A 19767-nucleotide genomic window follows, 5' to 3' on the forward strand; every position below is an offset into this window, starting at 1 on the left:
GTCCTAGAGTAGTAGATTAAGGGACAGTTAGTTCCTCTCCACCCTTGCTTTGTCCTCATCACCAACACCAGCGGAGAGTCATCCCAAAGGGCCCACACGCCCTGGTCAGTAGCATTGCCTGGCGCAAAAAGAAAAGGGGGCTTCCAGCTCATTGTCTCGGGAATAGTCTGGGCAGTCCCCTCCACCCCAGCCCTGTCACTTTCTCCATCGTCTTTCCACCGGGGCTTTTCCCTTTTCCTTCAGTTCCTTTGCCTGGAATTAATCCCACCTGCTAAGGCTTTGAGGGAAAGGAAAGGGCCCTTTCCATAAGGGGAGCCACTGAACTTAAGAAAAACACAAAGGAAACTATTAGTGGATCAAGTTCAGACTTTCTCAGCCAAGGTGGTTGGAGCAGGTGGTAGAAGCCTGTTCCCTTCCTCCATGCTTGGCCTCTGAGCTCCTGTACAGCAGCTCTATCCAGTCACAAGACTACAGAACCAAAGGAAATCCTATCTGGAAGAGACCTTGGGGATCTCCTGATCCAACTCTTTCATTTCACAAAGGAGGAAACCTAGACCCAGAGGAATTAGGGGGCGTGCCCATGGCTATATCATCAACAACAAAGCTGGGGCTAGAACCCAAGACCCTTTAGCCCAATAGTCTTTCCAATGCAGCATGCTACTTCCAAAACACAGGGGGAGGGAAATGAACAACAGAAAATGCACATTAGGTAAAGAGACTCTGGAAAACTGCTGTCTGCTCCTGCCCCAGGGGGCTGTCCAATGCCAGCTGATCCCCCAGCTGTCTGGGGACTGAGTTGCTATCTCCCACACTAGCCCCCTGGCATAAGACTCCAACTCCTTCCTACCCCTGACATCACCAGGCCCAGCATCTGAGGGGACTGAGTCACCCATGGAAAATTGACAAATGGCTCCCAGAGAGACCTCATTGTTGAGGCTCATGATTCCCTGACAGGTGGTGGGAGTGCAGCCAGGCAGGGATTCTCTGGGGCCAGAGGCTTGCTGCATTGAGGAGCCAGCTGCCAGCTATAGCCTCTGGGCGAAGATCCAAGAGGGACTGATAGGAACTGATGCAGCAAGGACTAGGAGGTTAGGTGGATGTGAGAATTTGCTTTCCTCTCTGCCTCTACCTCCCTTCATCACTCCTACCTAGGCATCTGCTTTGTAAGAGAAAATTGGCAACACTACCCTTACATGCCCTCGAAGGGGCAAAGTTCACAGTTGACTAGTCATGGAGATAACTTGGACTACCTACCTCCTGGATCACCTCAAACATGAGATTCAAGTAGAAAATGATACCTGAGCTGAGCAGAATCCAAAAATCACGGGGTACCGCTATAGCAACTAGGCACCCAGGACAGAGCAGCTACCTGCATGAGATAATGAAATCTCAAGTCTCATACAGCAAGAGGACCTTGGAATGCATTCAGTGGCCCCCATGAAGTCAATGAATGTCAGAATAAGTATAATATAGGAATTCAGAGGGAACATTTATTTCTATGGTTCACAAGGAGAAATAGTCTAGCAGAAAAACAGTGAAGGACCGGGTCAATGAACAGTCAGCACCATGGCCAGAGCTTTGGGGACTGTGTTATTGCATGGCAAGTGTCAATGTAGGCGTGTGTGTGTGTGTGTGTGTGTGTGTGTGTGTGTGTGTCGTACATATGGGCCCGTGTGTAATAACTAATGAGTGCTAGGCACAATCATCAGAGAAAAAGCAAGTTACTAAGAGCAAGAGTGATTTATATTCATTAAAAAGGTAATAAAATCCATCACTGGGGACCCAGCCTCAAATCACAGCATCAGCTTCTTGTAACTCTCTTGACTGAGTTGAGAAAGGGTTCTGTTCAGAGGCTTCAGTCTCTGAAGACCTACAACCCACTGAGCCTTATAACCTTGGGACTCCCCTACTGGATGGCAGAAGGAATGGGAGTCTGGGTGTCAAGAGAGGAAGAAGACCAGAGGAGAGGCAAGAAGAGGAGATGGTGAAAAGCAAAGAGATGAGAAGGGGTAGAGCCTCCTCTTATACGAGGGTCTCTGTCCTTTCCTCTCATCATTCCTGGTCAGCCTTGTACCACATCATCTTCACTCTTGGAAGTAATCATAAGTTTGTAATAAAGCAGGCACTTGAAACAGGGTCTGGGAAGGGAGTGGAACAGAAATGCATTTATTAAGCACTTACTAGGTACCAAGGATCACTATGCTAAGCACCGAGGATAAAAATATGAAATCATGAGAGTCCCTCTTCTCAAGGAGCTTACATTCCAACTGGGGAGATGACATGTAAATAGGCCAATCTGCACCAAAGCTGCCTGGTTACTAGGTGTAGAGAAAGGCAAGACATCAGTCAATCAGTCCACAAGTATTTATTAAGCTGTTGCAGGAACACCACTAAGCAGTGGGGAGACAAACAAAAAAAAACAAAAACAAAAACAAAAAGCAGTCCCTGCCCCCAAAGTGCTTAAATTCTAACGAGGAGACACAATATAAACAAATAGTGAATAGAGAGAGTGGGTGGATGGTAACTTTAAAGGGGAAGAAGTTAGGATGACTAGGCAAGGCCTCTAAGGGACCTGGGTTGGGTTGGTGGTTTGTTAAAATCCAGGATCATCACTAGAGAGCAGTGATCCCCTGGCTGCCCTTCATAGAACATCTTCAAGTTTGCAAGGTGATACACACATATTATCTCCTTTACATCTTATCAACTATCCTGCAAGGTAGGTGCTATTACTATCGCCATTTTACAAATATGGAAACTCTAGTGCAGAGTGGGTGAGTCACTTGTCCAGGGTCATACAGCTCATGGCAGAGGCAGAATTTGAATCCAACTTCTCCTGACTCTAGGCTACTTGATGAGCTATGGTGGAAATGGTGTGGGGGGCTCTCATAGGGTTGACTTAGGCTCAAAGGAACTATGGAGCTTCTGCTCTGGGCTCCACCCCTGACCCTAGATCAGTCTCTCCAGATATAGGGAATAAACAAGGGCACAAGATACAGGAAGAGCCATAATGTACATGGAGATGCTTTATTGGAACCATATATCTATATCTATATCTATCTATCTATCTATAGTTCAAGCTGGAATAACTCTTTTTTTTTCATTTTTTCCCCGGGCAATGGGGGTTAAGTGACTCGCCCAGGGTCATACAGCTAGTAAGTGTCAAGTGTCTGAGACCAGATTTGAACTCAGGTCCTCCTGAATCCAGGGCCAGTGCTTTATCCACTGCATCACCTAGCTGCCCCTCCTTACTTTTTCATATAAATGAACACACTGTTAAGTTTTGTAAGGGCAAAGACTATTCATTTTTGTCTTTGTGTCCCCAGCACCAACATACTACCTGGCCAAGAGAAGGAGCCTGATAAATTCTCATTGAACTCAATGGAATTGTGCTATGTGCAGGTGCATGCATTACTGTAGGAAAGGTTCAAAACCTCTGGTGGTGGACAGCGACATAGAAGGTATCCTGCTTTCCCATCCCACCTAGTTAAGTGCTTTGTCCCAGCTCTGCTGTGGACTCTCCCTTTCAGGCTCTCCATGGCCATGTCCCCAAGTCACCCCCAGATGCCTCAATCTCTAATAGAAACAGGAGGGGAAAGGCATACAGAGCTGAGTACAAAGTAAGTTATTGATGGTCAATACTGAACAGCAGGGAGGATGAATTCTCTCAGGAAGTCCTGCCAGGAAATTCAAATGGGAAATTCATGAATGACTGTGAAGGCCGGCAGGTGCATGAGAAGAGACTTTTCATCAAAAGCCCCTAGACCATTCCTTCTGCCAAGCCCCTGAGGATAAGAAGAGTCCTCAGACCATCCTAGAAGGGAGGGGGAGTAGGGAGACTGACTCATTCCCAACAATCGATCATATTTATTTAGAACATGTTATTTGGACTTTAAATAAGATATCCTCTCCCCACACCTCCTGACCCTTGCTTCTCTTTTTTCTTTTTTTTTTTATTAGTGGGGCAATTGGGGTTAAGTGACTTGCCCAGGGTCACACAGCTAGTAAATGTTAAGTGTCTGAGGCCGGATTTGAACTCAGGTACTCCTGACTCCAGGGCTGGTGCTCTATCCACTGCGCCATCTAGCTGCCCCCCTGATCCTTGCTTCTCTAAGGCTGTATTATCAGAGCAGAAGTTGGCCAGGTTTCAAGTATGGATCCAATTACAGCTTGTATATCTCTTGCCCCAGGACCAGACTCACTAAATTTGGAGAAATTCATCACCAGGTTGGAAACTCTCAAAGACCATTTATAAAATTATATGTAGAGGGGGGCAGCTAGGTGGGGCAGTGGATAAAGCACTGGCCCTGGATTCAGGAGGACCTGAGTTCAAATCCAGCCTCAGACACTTGACACTTGCTAGCTGTGTGACCCTGGGAAAGTAACTGAACCCTCACTGCCCCACAAAAAAAGGAAATTATACATAGAGGGCTTGTTATCTACATGGGTGGAAGGACTACCCACATGGGAGAAATCACAGATTCTTAAGTATATATATTTTTGTAAGGCACACCCTAGGGAGAGCTGAGTTCCAAGGTGAGAATCAGGAGAAGGGCTTAAAGTCTAGGTGAAAAGATTTTTGTTTGGCAGTCAGTGGGGTGGGGATGGACCAGAAGTAAGCTTGATGCTTCTAGAAACCTTCATTCCAGGAATTATGGGAGAGAATGGCCCCAGGGAGATGAGTGAAGAATAGATCCTACCTCAGCTCAAGAGAAGGAGAAAAAAAGACAAACAACTTTGGAATCAGAAGTGAGGCTGTGGAGTGAAGAAAACAGCCTCCTGGGAAGGAGAACATTTCTCGGAAAGGCTGCTGGGCTTCCCAGTGCTGGGACTAGCTGGCAGTGAAGACTAAAGTATAGGTAGGTAGCAGTAAGGGCAGAGCAGGGAAAGTTGGACTTCCAACCAGGTTGGGGGCTAGTCCTCCAATTTATGGGAGACCAGAGGCCAAATATAAGTGTTCTGGGGGCAAGGATTACACATCAGCCCCATAACTCACTTCTATACCCTTTTAGTCACATATTGGATTTGAGCCATTTTATAAACCAAAAGGAGATATTCATTAGCAAGTGTGAATAATGCCACTGGAATGTGTTTATTTATATCACCAAAGTGGGCTCATTACCATTTGTGAAAAATGACCAAATAATGACACCAGAGTGTGTTAGGAAATCAAGAAAATCAGGAGACCGGGTCCCACTCCCAGCTCTGCCACTGACCAGACATGTGACTTTGAGTAGGCTCCTTCGCTTCTTTCTCTAGTTTCCTCATCCAAAAAAATGAGATAGCTGTTCGAAGTCACCTCCAAGGTCACTTCCATACAGCTCAAAAATATTCTGCTTCTGATTTGAAGTCACTCCAGATGGTTGTGGGGGTGGGGAGGGGAGGGGGAGTTTGATGGCAAAGGAGCAGCAGCTGATAGAAAACTGTTCGTCACCTTTGCACTGGCCAACACAGCAGTTCCTTAGCAAAGATCTTGACCAATCAATGCAGTCCATTAAACAACTGACAGTGGTTCGTAACCTAAAATGGGGAAACTTGGTGGATTTTGTCTTTTAAAAAATATTTTGATAATGATATTTCAACATAATTGCTTTGTCATCACATGCATTTCATTTTATACAATTAAAAATGTTCTTCTGAGAAGAGGTCCCTAGGTTGATTTTCCAAGACTTCCAAGGAATCCATGCCAATGACCATGTGGGTGCATGAAAAGGGTAGAAAGCACACCAGCTCTTCTCCTCAGCCCATCATCATCCATGTCAACCTACCATTTGGCTGGAGCGGGGGAAGTAAGCATATGGCTGAAAGAAGCATGAGTCTAGTCTCCAAGAACCCTTTAAAATCAAATCTCTAGTTTTTAACCAGACATTCCTTAAAGGCTGGACTGTATCATAAAATCAAGGAATTGTAGAAGGATCTTTAGAGATCATTTTATCCAATGCCCTGAGTTTACAGAAACATAAAAGCTGAGCCCCAAAGAGGTAAAATGATCTGCTCTGAATCACCTGCCTTTTAAACTTTTTTTTGGGGGGGGGGAAAGGCAATGAGGGTTAGGTGACTTGCCCAGGGTCACACAGCTAGTATGTGTCAAATGTCCGAGGCTGGATTTGAACTCAGGTCCTCCTGAATCCAGGGCCAGTGCTTTATCTACTGTGCCACCTAGCTGCCCCCTTGCCTTTTAAGCTTTTGAACAAATGTTATTAACTTGGACATTTATTTTGTGGCATATCCAGTTAGGTGCCTTATGACAAAGTGGTAGAACTGGGCCAGGTACTCAGGTCCTAGGACCGCAAGTCTGATGATTTTGAAACTAAATACACACTTTCCCTTTAACATAGATACTCACTATACAAAGCAAGGGATGGTGATGATGCTCATGGATAGAGATCACAGAATCAGAATCCCAGAATGTAAGAGCTGAAAGGGATCTTGAGGGCCATCCAGCCCAACCCATACCCCATAAGGAATCACCACCATAAGATCCCCAACCATGGGGCAGCTAGGTGGCGCAGTGGATAAAGCACCGGCCCTGGATTCAGGAGTTCCTGAGTTCAAATCCAGCCTCAGACACTTAACACTTACTAGCTGTGTGACCCTGGGCAAGTCACTTAACCCCAACTGCCTCACAAAAAAAAAAAAAAAAAAGATCCCCAACCAGGCATCTTCCAGCCCCTGCTTGCACACCTCCAAGGAGAAAGAACTCTACCATACAATAGAATATCTTATATTTGCATAGGTTTTTTATTTACAAAAAGCACTCTAGGGGGCAGCTAGGTGGTGTAGTGGATAAAGCACTGGCCCTGTATTCAGGAGGACCTGAGTTCAAATCCAGCCTCAGACATTTGACACTCACTAGCTGTGTGACCCTGGGCAAGTGACTTAACCCTCATTGCCCCACAAAAAAAAGAAAAGAAAAGAAAACCAGGGATTGACTCCAGATTCTGATACTTACTCTATGTGACATCATTTATTTAACCTGAATCTCAATTTCTCAGCCATAAATTACAGTAACACCAGAAGTACCCCTATCTCCCAAAGTTCTTGTGCAAATCAAATGAAATCATATCATCATTGCATTATGGATTTAGAGTTGGAGAAAATCTGAGAATCCATATCTTCTAACCCCTCGTTTACAAAAAAAGAAACTGAGGCCTAGAAAGGTATGAAGTGATTTGCCCAAGATAACATATAGACAAAAGGTCTTGGAAACCTTAAAACTTATATAAATGGTAATATCAAAGCAAATCTATCCCTTCACGAATTCCACCCACTGTTTTTGGCTCTACCCTCTGAGATCAAGAGGAATAGAATTCCCTCTTCCTTTGGACAGCCCTTCAAATACTTGTAAGGTAGTTATCATGGATCCCCAAGCCTTCTCTTCTTCAGGATAAATAACCTGGACTCTAAGGAAGAAAGGCAGTCACAAGGTCAGGGGCACAGCCTTCTCCATCAGAGCCCTCCTGGACAGCACTAGAGAAAAAGGGGAACCTCAGTATGGCTGGGTAGCAAGAGGGAGGCACATGCTGCTGCTGCTTTCTCTCTGTCCCTCTCTGTCTTTCTCTCCCTCTCTCTCTCCTCTTTTCTCTTTCCTCTTCTTGTTTCCTCTCTCTCTCTCTCTCTCTCTCTCTCTCTTCTCTCTCCTCTTCCTCTCTCTCCTCTTCCTCTCTCTTCCTCCTCCTTTCCTCTTTCTTCTCCCCTCCCTTCTCCTCCTTCTTCTCTCTTCCTCCCTCTTTCCTCCCCCTCTCTCTTCTCTCTCCTCCTGCCCTCTCCTCTCTTTTCTCTCTCCTCCATCTTCTCTTTTTTCTCTTTCTCCCTCCCTCCCCCTCTCCTCTCTCTTTCCCCTTCTCCCTTCCTCTCACCTCTCTTCCTTCTCTCTTTCTGTCTCTGTCTCTGTCACACACACACACACACACACACACACACACTTTTCAGAAGCCCCATCACACTGGTGGTTTGAAGCTAACCCACCTCCAGCTTTGATCTCTGCAGCTCTGCTCCGTTGCCATGGAAACATGGCCCATTGCTGCAAGCTCAGAGAAAGCCTGGGCTTGGGAGATTCCCCTCACCCTCGCACCCCCCAGCCAGGCAGGGTGGGTAAGAGCCACACAGTGGGTGTTTTCAGTTGTTGCTGTTTATTTCATTAATATCCAAATCCCTCTGATACCTTCATAGCCTAAATTAACCCCCTTTTCCCTGGCCTTTCCACAGACTAAGAAGGCCTCTGAAGGTTAACTGGTTCCATCCTACAGTAGCAGGTAGGGAAGGGTGGGGAGATGACATATTCTCTGGACTGGATGGAACCTTCCTTCCATTTGTAATGGTTCTTGGTATAGAAACTAAGCTAGCCTGGGATTCCCAAGTCTCTCCCAAATGCAGGCCTTCAGGGAAAGGACTAAACTCTCAAATTATACAGATCACTGAAGAAATAGTCCTGAGTTGAAGGTGAGGGCGTGGGGGCAGGGAGAGAAGAGAAGATGGCCAGGACACCTTGGAAGGCACTGTATCCCGCTCGCTCCCCAGTTCCAGAGCTTCAGCCCATTCTCTGTTCTTAACTCCTTCATCCTTGAGGATTTAGAAACAATTGGTCCACAGAGCCAGAAACACCTTGAAAAACTACCTCTCCACATGGTAAAAGAGGAGAAGAGAGATTGGAAAAGGAACTAAGGATGGGAGTGAACTCTGAGGGAGGGAAGGCGAGTCATTCAATATTTACTCCCCTCTTGAAGAAGTTGAAAGAGGGTTTCTTTGGAGCCCAAGTAAACAGAATGAAGTCGGAAATCCAATCTTCTTCTCCACTCCCCCTCGGAGGCATTTTTTGTCAGGGGAAGAATGTGCTTATCACTTACTCCTTTGGTGCCAGGCACGGCTCCTAGCTTGAATCACATGCCTGGTAACACTAACGCATCCATACCAGGGCCCCCGCTGCCCAGCTTCTCATCGACTCCCACTGCCTCCTCCACACGAGTGCTGGTCTGGGGGCATCATCCACAATATAACATTCCCTCTCCCTCCTGACTCTAGAGTTCAGCATTGAAAGCGACGGGGACAGGAGGGAGAAAGGTCTAGAACCACAAGCTAAGAAATTAAGGTTCTGGTCTTATGCTCTGAATTTCATTAAGTGACCCCCTCTGAACCTCTGGTTTTCGATCTAGGAAATCATTCCAAAATCAATGAGAAGTCAAATAAAATGCAAAAATGAAGAAAAGGAATCATTCCAAAGCCCTATGATACCTGGAAGGATCACAGATTGGAGCAGTCAAAGGCTTTATACATATTAGAAGTCAGGGAAGTCTAAAGCCCTGGTTTTCCTGATTTGGGGCCTATAGAGGAGTATTAAGCCTATAAGCAAAACCCAGAAAGAGACAGGACCCTAGTCTGGGACTGGTTTATCTTCTACTTACAAGTGGTCACATTAGGAAGAAAAAAATGCTATTTTCAAAAGTGGGAGTCAGAGAGGGGTTGAGTGTCCTTCCTTGTTCCTACCAGTGAACCCCCAACATTGTAGGAGAAAAAGGTACAGGGATATGAAAGGAAATTCCCCCCACTTGGGAAGCACAATCATCACATATTCAGAGTATGTCTGATTGGGCAAGGAGTCTGCTTCTGAAAGAGGATAGGTCTGAATTTATACAGGAAAGAGAAGAGAGGGGAGGAGACCAAGGGGTGCCATCCATAAGATCTGTCAAAGCTGCAAGTTGTTGTGGGTGGGAAACAGGACAAGAGGCAATTTTTATTTCATTCACTCATTTCACACATAAACTAGGGGACACACAGTATAACCTAAAGGGCCACTGACATTTTTTTCCCACTTAACTAGCTGTTCAACCTTGGACAAGTCACTTAATTTCTATAGGCCTCAGTTTCTTCATCTATAAAATGAAGATGCAGATAACCACTAAGAGTCTAAAATTCTGTAAATCCTAGAAATATTTCTTAAGAAAGAGGGGCGGGGCAGCTAGGTGGCGCAGTGGATAGAGCATCAGCCTTGGATTCAGGAGGACCTGAGTTCAAATCTGGCCTTGGACACTTGACACTTATTAGCTGTGTGACCCTGGGCAAGTCACTTGGCTCCAGTTGCCTCACCCCAAAAAAAAATGAAGAAAGAGGGGCAAAAAAATTAAAATTAAAAAAAAAAAGAAAAAGGGGTAGGGGTAGCTAGGTGGTACAGTCGATAAAGTACCAGCCCTGGATTCAGGAGCACCTGAGTTCAAATCCAGCCTCAGACACTTGACACTTACTAGCTGTGTGACCCTGGGCAAGTCACTTAATCCCAATTGCCTCACCAAAAAGAGAGAAAGAGAGAGAGAGAAAGTTGAGAAAAAAATAAAAAAGAAAGAGGGACAGCTAGGTGGCACAGTGGATAAAGCACCAGCCCTGGATTTAGGAGGACCTGAGTTCAAATTCTACCTCAGACACTTGACACTAGTTGTGTGACCCTGGGCAAATCACTTAACCCTCATTGTCCCGCCCCCCAAAAAAGCCTACTATGTGTAGAGCACTGAGTGGGTGACAAAGACATATAAATTCACAGTCCTTGCCTTTCAGGAGTTTTGCTATTCACTTTAAATGTTAAACAATGGTACAAAACTTTAAAAAATACAAAATGTAGGATAAATGCCAATGGGATGATAACTACCATAGGTGCAGAGGGCAGGGAAAGATCTCTATAACTGTCATGATCAGGAAGAATCCATGAAGAAAGAAAAACTTGGATGGCATTTCTGCTCAATGTCCCCATTCCAAATCTGGCATCAATATGTGAAAGGGCAGAAGCAGTTGGATCTCAAAGCCAAGGAATATAGAGGGTAAAAGGGTGTTTTCAGCACTTTATTTCCCCCCACACACTCCCTCCAGGGAAAGTAGGTAAATCCTGGTTGTCTGCCCCTACAACTATCACTGCCACTATCCCCCCCACCCCATTAGCTACAAACCATGCAGAGAAGAAAGTGGGCTTCTTTTACAGATTTATCCCTTTCCCTTTCTGCCTCAAGAGGCCAGAATGACTCCAAGATCCTCTTATTAATCAAATCAGAACCAAAAAAGCATTCCTGGAGCTGCACCTGTGTCTGCTCCTTGCACAAGAGTCCTGGGATGAAGACAACTGGATGCACGTAGCCAGAGGTCAGACCCAGACTTGCCCACTCTACCCACCCACGGGTCTCCCTTGACCAGGTAGCTTTCTCTCCAGGTATGAACCTGTTCAGATACATTCTCCTACACATGTGCCTAGTTATACGAAGTACCACTTCCACATGAAGAGACACACAGGTGGATAACCTGAAACAAAAACTCCTACACTCCCTCCATGTGAAGAGACGTTGCTGTTCTATTGGCACCTCACCAACACCCACCCTGCCTGAGAAGAGCACATACCCCTGTGTGACTTAGCCATGGATGTAAAAATTAAGTCTGCTTCCTCAGAGATACAGAAAGGAAACGACTTTCCCAAGCAACCTTCCAGCTGAGGCTTGGAGGGAGGGCATGGGGGAGTAGGGAGGAGAAATCGCCAGGTTAGCATCTTTAAAAGCTTCCACTTCAAGCACAGGGGAGAAAAATTTCCCTCTGGTTCTTGCTGTCAGTGTCACCCAAGGGACCTAATGGCCCAGGGCTTCTCCTGTCTTCCCACCCTTCTCAGCCATGGGATGGGGAACACTTAGCCTTTCGTGTACCACAGCTCTGACAAATCTGAGATCATGGGCTCCCAAGCCAACAAGCATAACTGGGTCTTCTCTCACCTTCTTTATCGTCTTGTGGGTTTATCTTAGAACAAGAGTTGTTAACTTGGTGTCAATGGAATTGTTTAAAAAATATTCAGATAATTCTGCTTTGATATAATTGATTTTCTTTGTAATCCTAAGTATCTTATCTTACTCATTTAAAAACATTATTCTGAGAAGGGGTCCTTGGGTTTCACCAGATGACACACAAAGAGGAAAAGAACCTCTCTCTTATAATAGGGTTTTAGAGTTAGGAGGGACCTTCAGAGATCAACCAGTCTAAATCCTTCAATTTACAAATGAGGAAAGACTTAAAGACTGGAGGGCATCTAGGTGGCACAGTGGCTAGAGTGCTGGGCCTAGAGTCAGGGGGACATGAGTTTAAATCTGGTCTCAGATACTTTCTAGCTGTGTGACCCTGGGCAAGTCACTTTACCCTGTTTGCCTCAGTTTCTTCATCTGTAAAAATGGGCTAATGAAGGAAATGGCAAACCACTTCAGTATCTTTGCCAAGAAAAACCTCAATGGGGGATCACAAAGAGTCAGACATGACTGAAATGATTGAACAAAGAGAACGGAGAGTGGAGGTGACTTGTTCAAGGTCACACAACTAGTAAGTGGCAGGGCTGGAATCTGACTCCAGGTCTGGTCCTTCTTCTAGACCACACTCTTCCCATGCCTCTTCCCATTAGGACAGGAGAACATTCAGTCTACTCTATTTACTTGCCTGTCTGATAATCTTGGGCAGAGGCCAAGAGACATAGATGCATCACTTTTCATATCTGATATTTCTGAGAGGTACCAGTGCTCTCTGGTTAGGGAAATGATTTTAAAACTGCAGTGGAGGGAGGGGCTTTTATTTGGAGGAACCTTAGCAAACTGAGGAGGATGCAGACCCACCTGTCCCCCTGCTTTTGTCCTTTCCCAGAACTCGATAAGCAAGCATCAGTGTTGGTCAAGTTCTGAGAGCTTTTGACCTGTTCCATCTCACCCACCCACATGCCCTCATGAAGGATGCCCAGAACCATATACAAAGGGAGTCCTCTGGGGCTCAACAATTGTAACTGAGGCCATCTGGTGTCCATAAGACTATTAGAACTGCCACACTGTGTCAGGCTCTTGGGGCATCTAGCCCAGGGTTCTAAAGAAAAGTTTGGAGAAGAGCACAATCATCAACCTCAGGCATAATCCCCAAACATTTGAGTTCCTCTAAAGAACACATTATAGGTTTGTGATCCACTAAGTATCTCTCTGTCTTTTAAATTTGTAAATATTTTCAGGCCATACCTGTCACCTTAGGTCTATCAAATTCCACAAACTTAGTATAATACATCGTGTCGACTCTTTCATGGATATTAGAGCATCCATTAGCTAGGGGCTGGTTCCTGTTTGATGTTCTCTGGGAAAAAGCTCTTTCTGCAAAACAGAAGCACCCTCTTTCCTACCCCATACCTCCACCCCAGTCATAAGCCACAGTCCTTTTTTTTTGTTTTTTTGGCCCATGCATACTTTGTCTTGAAACAGGAGTGGGCCACTAAGTTTTTTGTTTTGGCTTGGTTTTTGGTGTGGCAATGTGGGTTAAGTGACTTGCCCAGGGTCACACAGCTAGTGTGTCAAGTGTCTGAATCTGGATTTGAACTCAGGTCCTCCTGAATCCAAGGCCAATGTTTTATCCACTGTACCACCTAGCTGCCCCACCCCACCCCACTAAGTTCTTAATATCAAGCACAGAGGGCCTCTAGCTACCCTCAACTGTGAAAGTTAATCTTTCAGACTTGGACTAAGAAAACCTAAATTCCAGTTTGAGCCCTGGCACTTACTAAGCTACAGAATCACGGCCATGCTACTTAGCAATCATATCTTCAATTTCTTCATTTGTAAAATGGGATGATAACATTTAACCTTACCTACCTTGCAGGGGTTGTTGTGAGGACCAACTCAGATAATGGGTGAAGGAATAAGAATAATAGTCCACACTTCTATAGAACCTTTAAGGTTTCCAAAGCGATTTTCACAATAATCCTGAGAGGTAGGTAGTGAAAGTATTTATTATTCCCATTTTATAGATGAGGAAACTGAGGCTCATAGAGCTTAGGAGGTTTGCTGGGAATCATATAGCTAGCATGGTTAATAGAGGATCCAGGAGTCTCTCCTGGCTCCAACACTAGGGCTTCTTCTACTCTACCAAGCAGGCTCCAAAAGTGTACTCCACCAACCAGAAATTAGTATATCTTAATTGTTATTACTATTCCTTAACTAGGCTCATCTGGTCTTAGGCGGCATTAAAAGAAGCATAACATCCTGGATTAGGGAAGTAATAGTCCCTGAGCAGGCCATAGCTGAATAACTGTGTTCAGTTGTGGACACCACATTTTAGGGAGAATTTTTTTTTTTTTTTTGGTGAAGCAATTGGAGTTAAGTGACTTGCCCAGGGTCATACAGCTAGTGTTAAGTGTCTGAGGTCGGATTTGAACTCAGGTCCTCCTGACTCCAGGGTTAGTGTTCTATCCACTGTGCCACCTAGCTGCCCCCATTTTAGGGAGAATATTGATAAACTGAAGAGCATCCAGAGGAAGAGAGCAAGGATGAGCCTGGAGAGGCCGATGGCAATGATGTCATCATAGTGGTTAGCATTTACATAGAGACTTAAGGTTCGAAAAAAACACTTAAGGTACAGAATCTCATTTGATCTTCACAATATAACCCTGTGAGAGAGGTGCTATTATAATCCTCATTTTACTATCAAAGGAAAGAGGCACAGAGAAAGTGGCTTGTCCAGGGCCACACGGATAGAAAGTATCTGAGACAGGACTCTGATTCTAGTCTTCCTGACTCCCAGACCCAGTGCTTGCTTTCTTATGGTACCAACAAGCCCCATGAGGGTGATGTTCATCCAGAAGAGAGGACTCACTCGCTGGGAACCAATAGCTGCCTTTAAGAATTTGAAGGGCTCTTGTTCGGCTTATCCACAGAGGGTAAGACTAAAAACAATGGGTAGAAGTTGGAGAGAAGTAGACTTAGATAGGAATCAACAGTCCTACCTCCTTTTCTCAGCACCCCAGGGCTAGTCATTCAGTGGAAATATCTCCCAGGTTCTAGTAGGGAATGGACTTTGACCTCCACTAACAAAAGAAAAATAACCTCTTCCCCTACCTTTCTCATTTTCACTGAGGTTTCAACTAGAATTTCCTAAGAAGCAAGCAAATGAGAAATGTAATTAAAGTAGAGGAGTTAGGAAAAGAAGGAACCACAAAGTCTTTCTAGCCACAGCCCTAAAAACCCCCATTCTGATGATAACTCTGTTTCTAAAATTTTCATCACGTGTCCTTGGAGTCAGAAAACCTACCTACAATCAAGTCCAATCAGGTGCTTAAAATCAGAACAGTGCTGAGGCGGGGTTATCCAGCTTCTCAGAAGCCAGGGTTGTTGTAGGGATGGACAGATCAAGGTTAGTGAAACAGACAGATTCCTGGTTTCCTTATTAACTGACTTGGACATTAAATTCCTCCACCATTAGCAGCAGGACATTAAGAGTTATAGGGAAAAAACAAAACAAAACAAAAAAGAGTTATAGGGGAGGAGAGGGAGGTTACCAAAAAAATTCCTACATAGAAAGTGGGAATACTAAATGCAGAATACTGTTCTATTGCGGGGGGAAAGATTTAAGCAGCTAATAAATGCCATTTTCTATCTCATCCCAGTACTAAAGAAAGTAGACAGTCCAACTATCCGGAGCTCATCTCAGGAGAACAAGTATGTATTACATGCCAAATATGTACCAAGCACTGTGCTAAATGCTTTATGAATATTAAGTCATTTGATCCTCACAACAACCCTGAGAGGTAGGTGCTATTATTACTCCCATTTTATAGTTGAGGAAACAGGGAGACAGAGTGACTGGCCCAGAGCCAAACAGCTAGTAAATGTCTGAGGCTGGATTCGATCTCAGGTCTCACTAAGTTCCAGCCACATGATCTTAGCTCAGTCCTTCAAAATCCCAAACAAGGGCATTTCTTGTTTTCCTTGGACTTCCTCACACTTAATCTAAAAGCCCTCCTCCCACAAACTCCTTCAAGTCCTATGACTCTTCTCCCATTCTGACTCCTTTCATCTGGCTCCCTGAATTTTTCTATTCCAGGCTTCTTCCATTTTATTCATTAGAACCTATTTAATATAAAGCCTTGTCAGTCCTATTCCCCAAGACCTCTCCTCTACCTATCCTTCCCCCACCCCCACCCCCTACATACTCTACTATAGTGCAAAAAAAAAAAAAAAAGGAAACCCTTTGCCATTTCTATGATTAACATTTTTAAGGACAAGGCTAAGGTCCAGACACATCACATCACATCTATGATCTAATTAGCATCAGTAAAAACAAAATCAATCTCTCTCTCTCTCTCTCTCTCTCTCTCTCTCTCTCTCTCTCTCTCTCTCTCTCTCTCTTTCTCTTTCTCTCATATGAGAAGGGAATAAAATTTCAAAACAGGACCAGCTTCCAGGAGGCCACAGATGCCCAAGGTCAATATTGAAATAAAGTCTATTGTTCCCAGACTCCTTTTGGATTGACTATCTGCCTTCACAGCAGGCCCTAGTTCTCAGAGTGGATAAAGGAAGCAGCACTGGCTGCAATGCTAGCATACTTCAGCTTTCCTGCAGAATCAGCCAACGGATCCCAAGGGATCAATTCCCCACCCCTTTCCTCCAGCAGCTAAGGCAGTCTCTGTTCTCACTGCCAGGGCCTGGCACCTGGTATGTGATGAGGCTTTAAAGGGACCTCCTGCCCTGAAGAGATGATTTAAGACCACCCAAACTGGTATACATCCTACAGCTTCCATCAGGCAGGATCCCAAAGGATTTCAAATTTAGAACCTGTCTTCTGATAGATGTAGGAAAATGGTTGGGAAAGGATTAGGGGGATAGAGTTCGTGTGAAGTAGGGGCCAAGTGATTAATCATCTCTTCCCATCAACTGACCTGCCAAGTGGGAGAAGGTAAAAAGTGAGGCTACCCTGAAAGCTTCTTTTAAAAACTATTAAAATTTTGATTATCTCCTCATACATCTACTAGTCCCCCCATTCCCTCTAACTCCTCTGACCTCAACAGATTTCATGTCAGAGGGACAAATTCCCAGAGAGGCCATAAGTGGGGCTCTGAGCACAGTGACACATGGGTCTTGGATCACACCATCCCAGTTCCCACCCCCTCACTGGGCTGTCTGCCTTCAGTGCACAATAGGAGATTGCAGCTAATCTACCCTCTCTGTTCAGGTAACAGTAACTGAGTGGGAAAAGTAGGGATGGCCTGACTTTGGCTCATCTGCTCTCTTTGTAGGCCCCGTCTCCAGCAATGCAAAACACAAAGACTACTGCTCCCAAACATGGGGCCCCTGAATTTTAGCCTGGGCTAACTGGCAGCTGCTGCACAATCCCACTCCTGAACTGCCTTTCTTCAGGCATTTCCCATTCCACTGCAGAATCTCTTATGTTGTGTATATGCATGTGTCTACTCCTGTGCTTAAAACGTTTCAAACCAAATTCCAGATGAGCAGTATTTGTTAAGAGGAGAATGTGGAGAAATGCGTTTTCATACTTACTATCTATCCTAAACTGATTCCAAATAGGCTGAAGCATTCCACCACGAAAAAGGACAGGAATGCTGATCTGGCATCCAGGTGCCCACCGTCTCTGGGTCAATTTCATAGGGTTATGCCTTCTCCTTCAAAAGTCCTCCCAGACACTCCTAGCCCCTTCCTACAATCCTAAGGTTCCAAGGAGATGGCACTTCTGGGAAAACTGTCCCCTATTTCCTCTTTGATCTACAGGTGCCAGTAAACAAAGTGCTGCATCAACACTGGCCCAGGAGCCTGTCTGCACAATCCCTGCAACTCCCTCCCCACCCCCAGCCCCTCTTTCACTGCAAAACCCTGACCAAGGGGAAACCAGGGACTGAGTATGTATAAGGAAAGGATCTCCCCTCCCTCCCCTTTTCTGCTCTAGTCCAGCAGGCCCTCAGCTAGGCCGGTCTTTTCCCAAACCAAACTCTCCACCTCAGATTTTGTCCTTTTTCTGCACTTGGTTCCCTCATCAAAGATTGAAAAGATCAAATCAAGCCCACTGTTCTCACCTATATTAGGGCCTGAGCAAAGGAGCCCAGGATGGCCCAGGGAAGTTTCCCTTCCCCCACACATGTTCAACCCCATTATCTTATCCCAGTTGTTCTGGTGAGCAAGGATTAGCTCTCCCTCCAGCCCCCTGGCCAAACAGGGGTTGCCAACATAGTAGCCCCTCTCTGGCCCTCCTCACTTCTGTTTGAGCAAAGTCCATCAGTCATTTGAGGGGCTGAAAAGTACAGCCCAGGGTCTGAGGTTGGGCTTTCAGGAGAGGGCAGGAAACTACGGCTTCACAAAAGGAGCAGGAGAGAGAAGTCTTGGTGAAGAACAAGCTTCTTTCGCTTGCCCTTTACGACCACCCCCATTTCCACAGTCCCTCCTGAAATGGAAAATAGCTCTCCATCCTTATCCGGGAAGATGAGGAAAGACCTTCCTGTTCTGCCCTTCCATTAACCCTACGTGGCCCCGAGGGCTGGCCCCACCCCTCCCACGGGTTGTCCCCGTTTGCCGGAGCCCGGACCCCCCGCCCAGGCTCTCCTGGAGAGGACGAGGGACCGGCGCCGGGTCTTCCCACCTCCCTCCCCTTCAAGGAGAAGAGTAAGGGTGAGGGTCACCCCCAGCCCCGCGGGGGCTGAGGAGCTGCGGCGGTGGCAGCGGCGACGAGCTGGCGGCTTGGCAAGAGCTGCGGGTGTATGTTGTTTACTCTCACTGCCGAGGCAATTAGGAGGCTCTGCCGCGAAAGCTGCTGGCTGCAACACGCCGCCGCCGCTCCCTGGCTCCCGGCTCCCGGCTCCCGGCTGCCAGCCGCTCGGGTTCTGCACCAAACCCCCTCCCACTGCCCGGTGCCCCGGGCCGCCTTCACTGCTGCAGAACCCGAAGGCACTCTGCAAGCCCACTCCCACCGCCCAGCTTCAGCCCGGACCTGAAATCCCCATCCTTTGGGAGCCAACTCCCCAGTTCCGGGGCGGCTAGAGCCGGGAGCCCGGAACCGGGAGCCGGCCAGGGCCCTCACCTTCCAGCTCATCCCGGCTGGTCCAAGCCAGTTCTCCCCTCCTACCCCACCCCATCCCACCCCACCCCACCCCACCCCACCTCACTCTACCCCACATCAGTCCCACGCTGCCGCGCGGGGCTGCGGCTCTGCAGACTCACGTCTCGGAAGCGATTCCAGTGCTTGATCTTGCCGCTGTACTGGGAGATGGACGACAGCCATTGCTCATCCTCCATGAAATTGCCAGGGGTCTCGCCATCCTTGACCCCCTTAGAATCTCCCTCCGCCGAGCCCGGTGCAGGGGCGGCAATGAGCAGAAGGGGCAGCAGCAGCAGCCGCAGCCCAAAGCCCCCAGCGCTCATCTTTGATCTGGATTGGGGTTGGTTAGTCTTTGTTTTGGGGGGGGTTTTAATTTTTTTCTTAGCCTTAATTTCCTTCCCTCTCCCAACACAATGCAGCACAAAGTCTCCTTCTCTCTTCCTCCTCCACCACCGAAATGACTGGGGGAAGAGATGGATGGTGGGTCCGAGATGAAATGTGACCTGATTAGGAGATGCACTTGTCTGAAAACCCCCAGAGCTGGAAGCAGAGAGGCAAAGAGAATCAGAGAGACTGCGCCAGGAGGGGCTGTGTCTGTAACTGTAGCATCAGCATCATGTTTGACATCATCATACCTGGCTTGAAGAAAAAAAAAAGCGGGCGGGGGGGGGGGGAGGAAGGGAGGAAAGGAAGAGAGGGGAGAGAGACTGAGACTGAGATAGTGAGATAGTGACATTGAGAGAACAGGAGCCCAGAAAAACTACAGGCAATGATTTCCAAGCAAATGGCCAGACCAGAAAACCAAACCTGAGCAAGAGTCCAGCCCAACCCAGCTCACAAATGGAGTTGAAAACAAGGGAATCCAAGTCCCATGGAGGGCACTGCCCTGACTAACAAGGATTAGAGGCTTCCCAG

At 46.4% G+C, this 19767-nt stretch overlaps 1 protein-coding gene across 1 annotated transcript in view; it reads right to left on the reverse strand.

Moving 5' to 3' along the window:
- The window catches only part of SPOCK2 (SPARC (osteonectin), cwcv and kazal like domains proteoglycan 2), a 32565-nt gene extending 13104 nt beyond the window's left edge, over positions 1–19461 (reverse strand). The window contains exon 1 of the mRNA XM_043982499.1: positions 18975–19461. Within this exon, the coding sequence (XP_043838434.1) occupies positions 18975–19175 (201 nt within the window). The 5' untranslated portion in view covers positions 19176–19461. The remainder of the gene's footprint in view (positions 1–18974) is intronic.
- Between the last annotated feature and the right edge of the window lie 306 nt (positions 19462–19767).

The sequence above is a fragment of the Dromiciops gliroides genome, chromosome 2 (assembly GCF_019393635.1).
Source record: "Dromiciops gliroides isolate mDroGli1 chromosome 2, mDroGli1.pri, whole genome shotgun sequence".
Taxonomy (NCBI): Eukaryota; Metazoa; Chordata; class Mammalia; order Microbiotheria; family Microbiotheriidae; genus Dromiciops; species Dromiciops gliroides.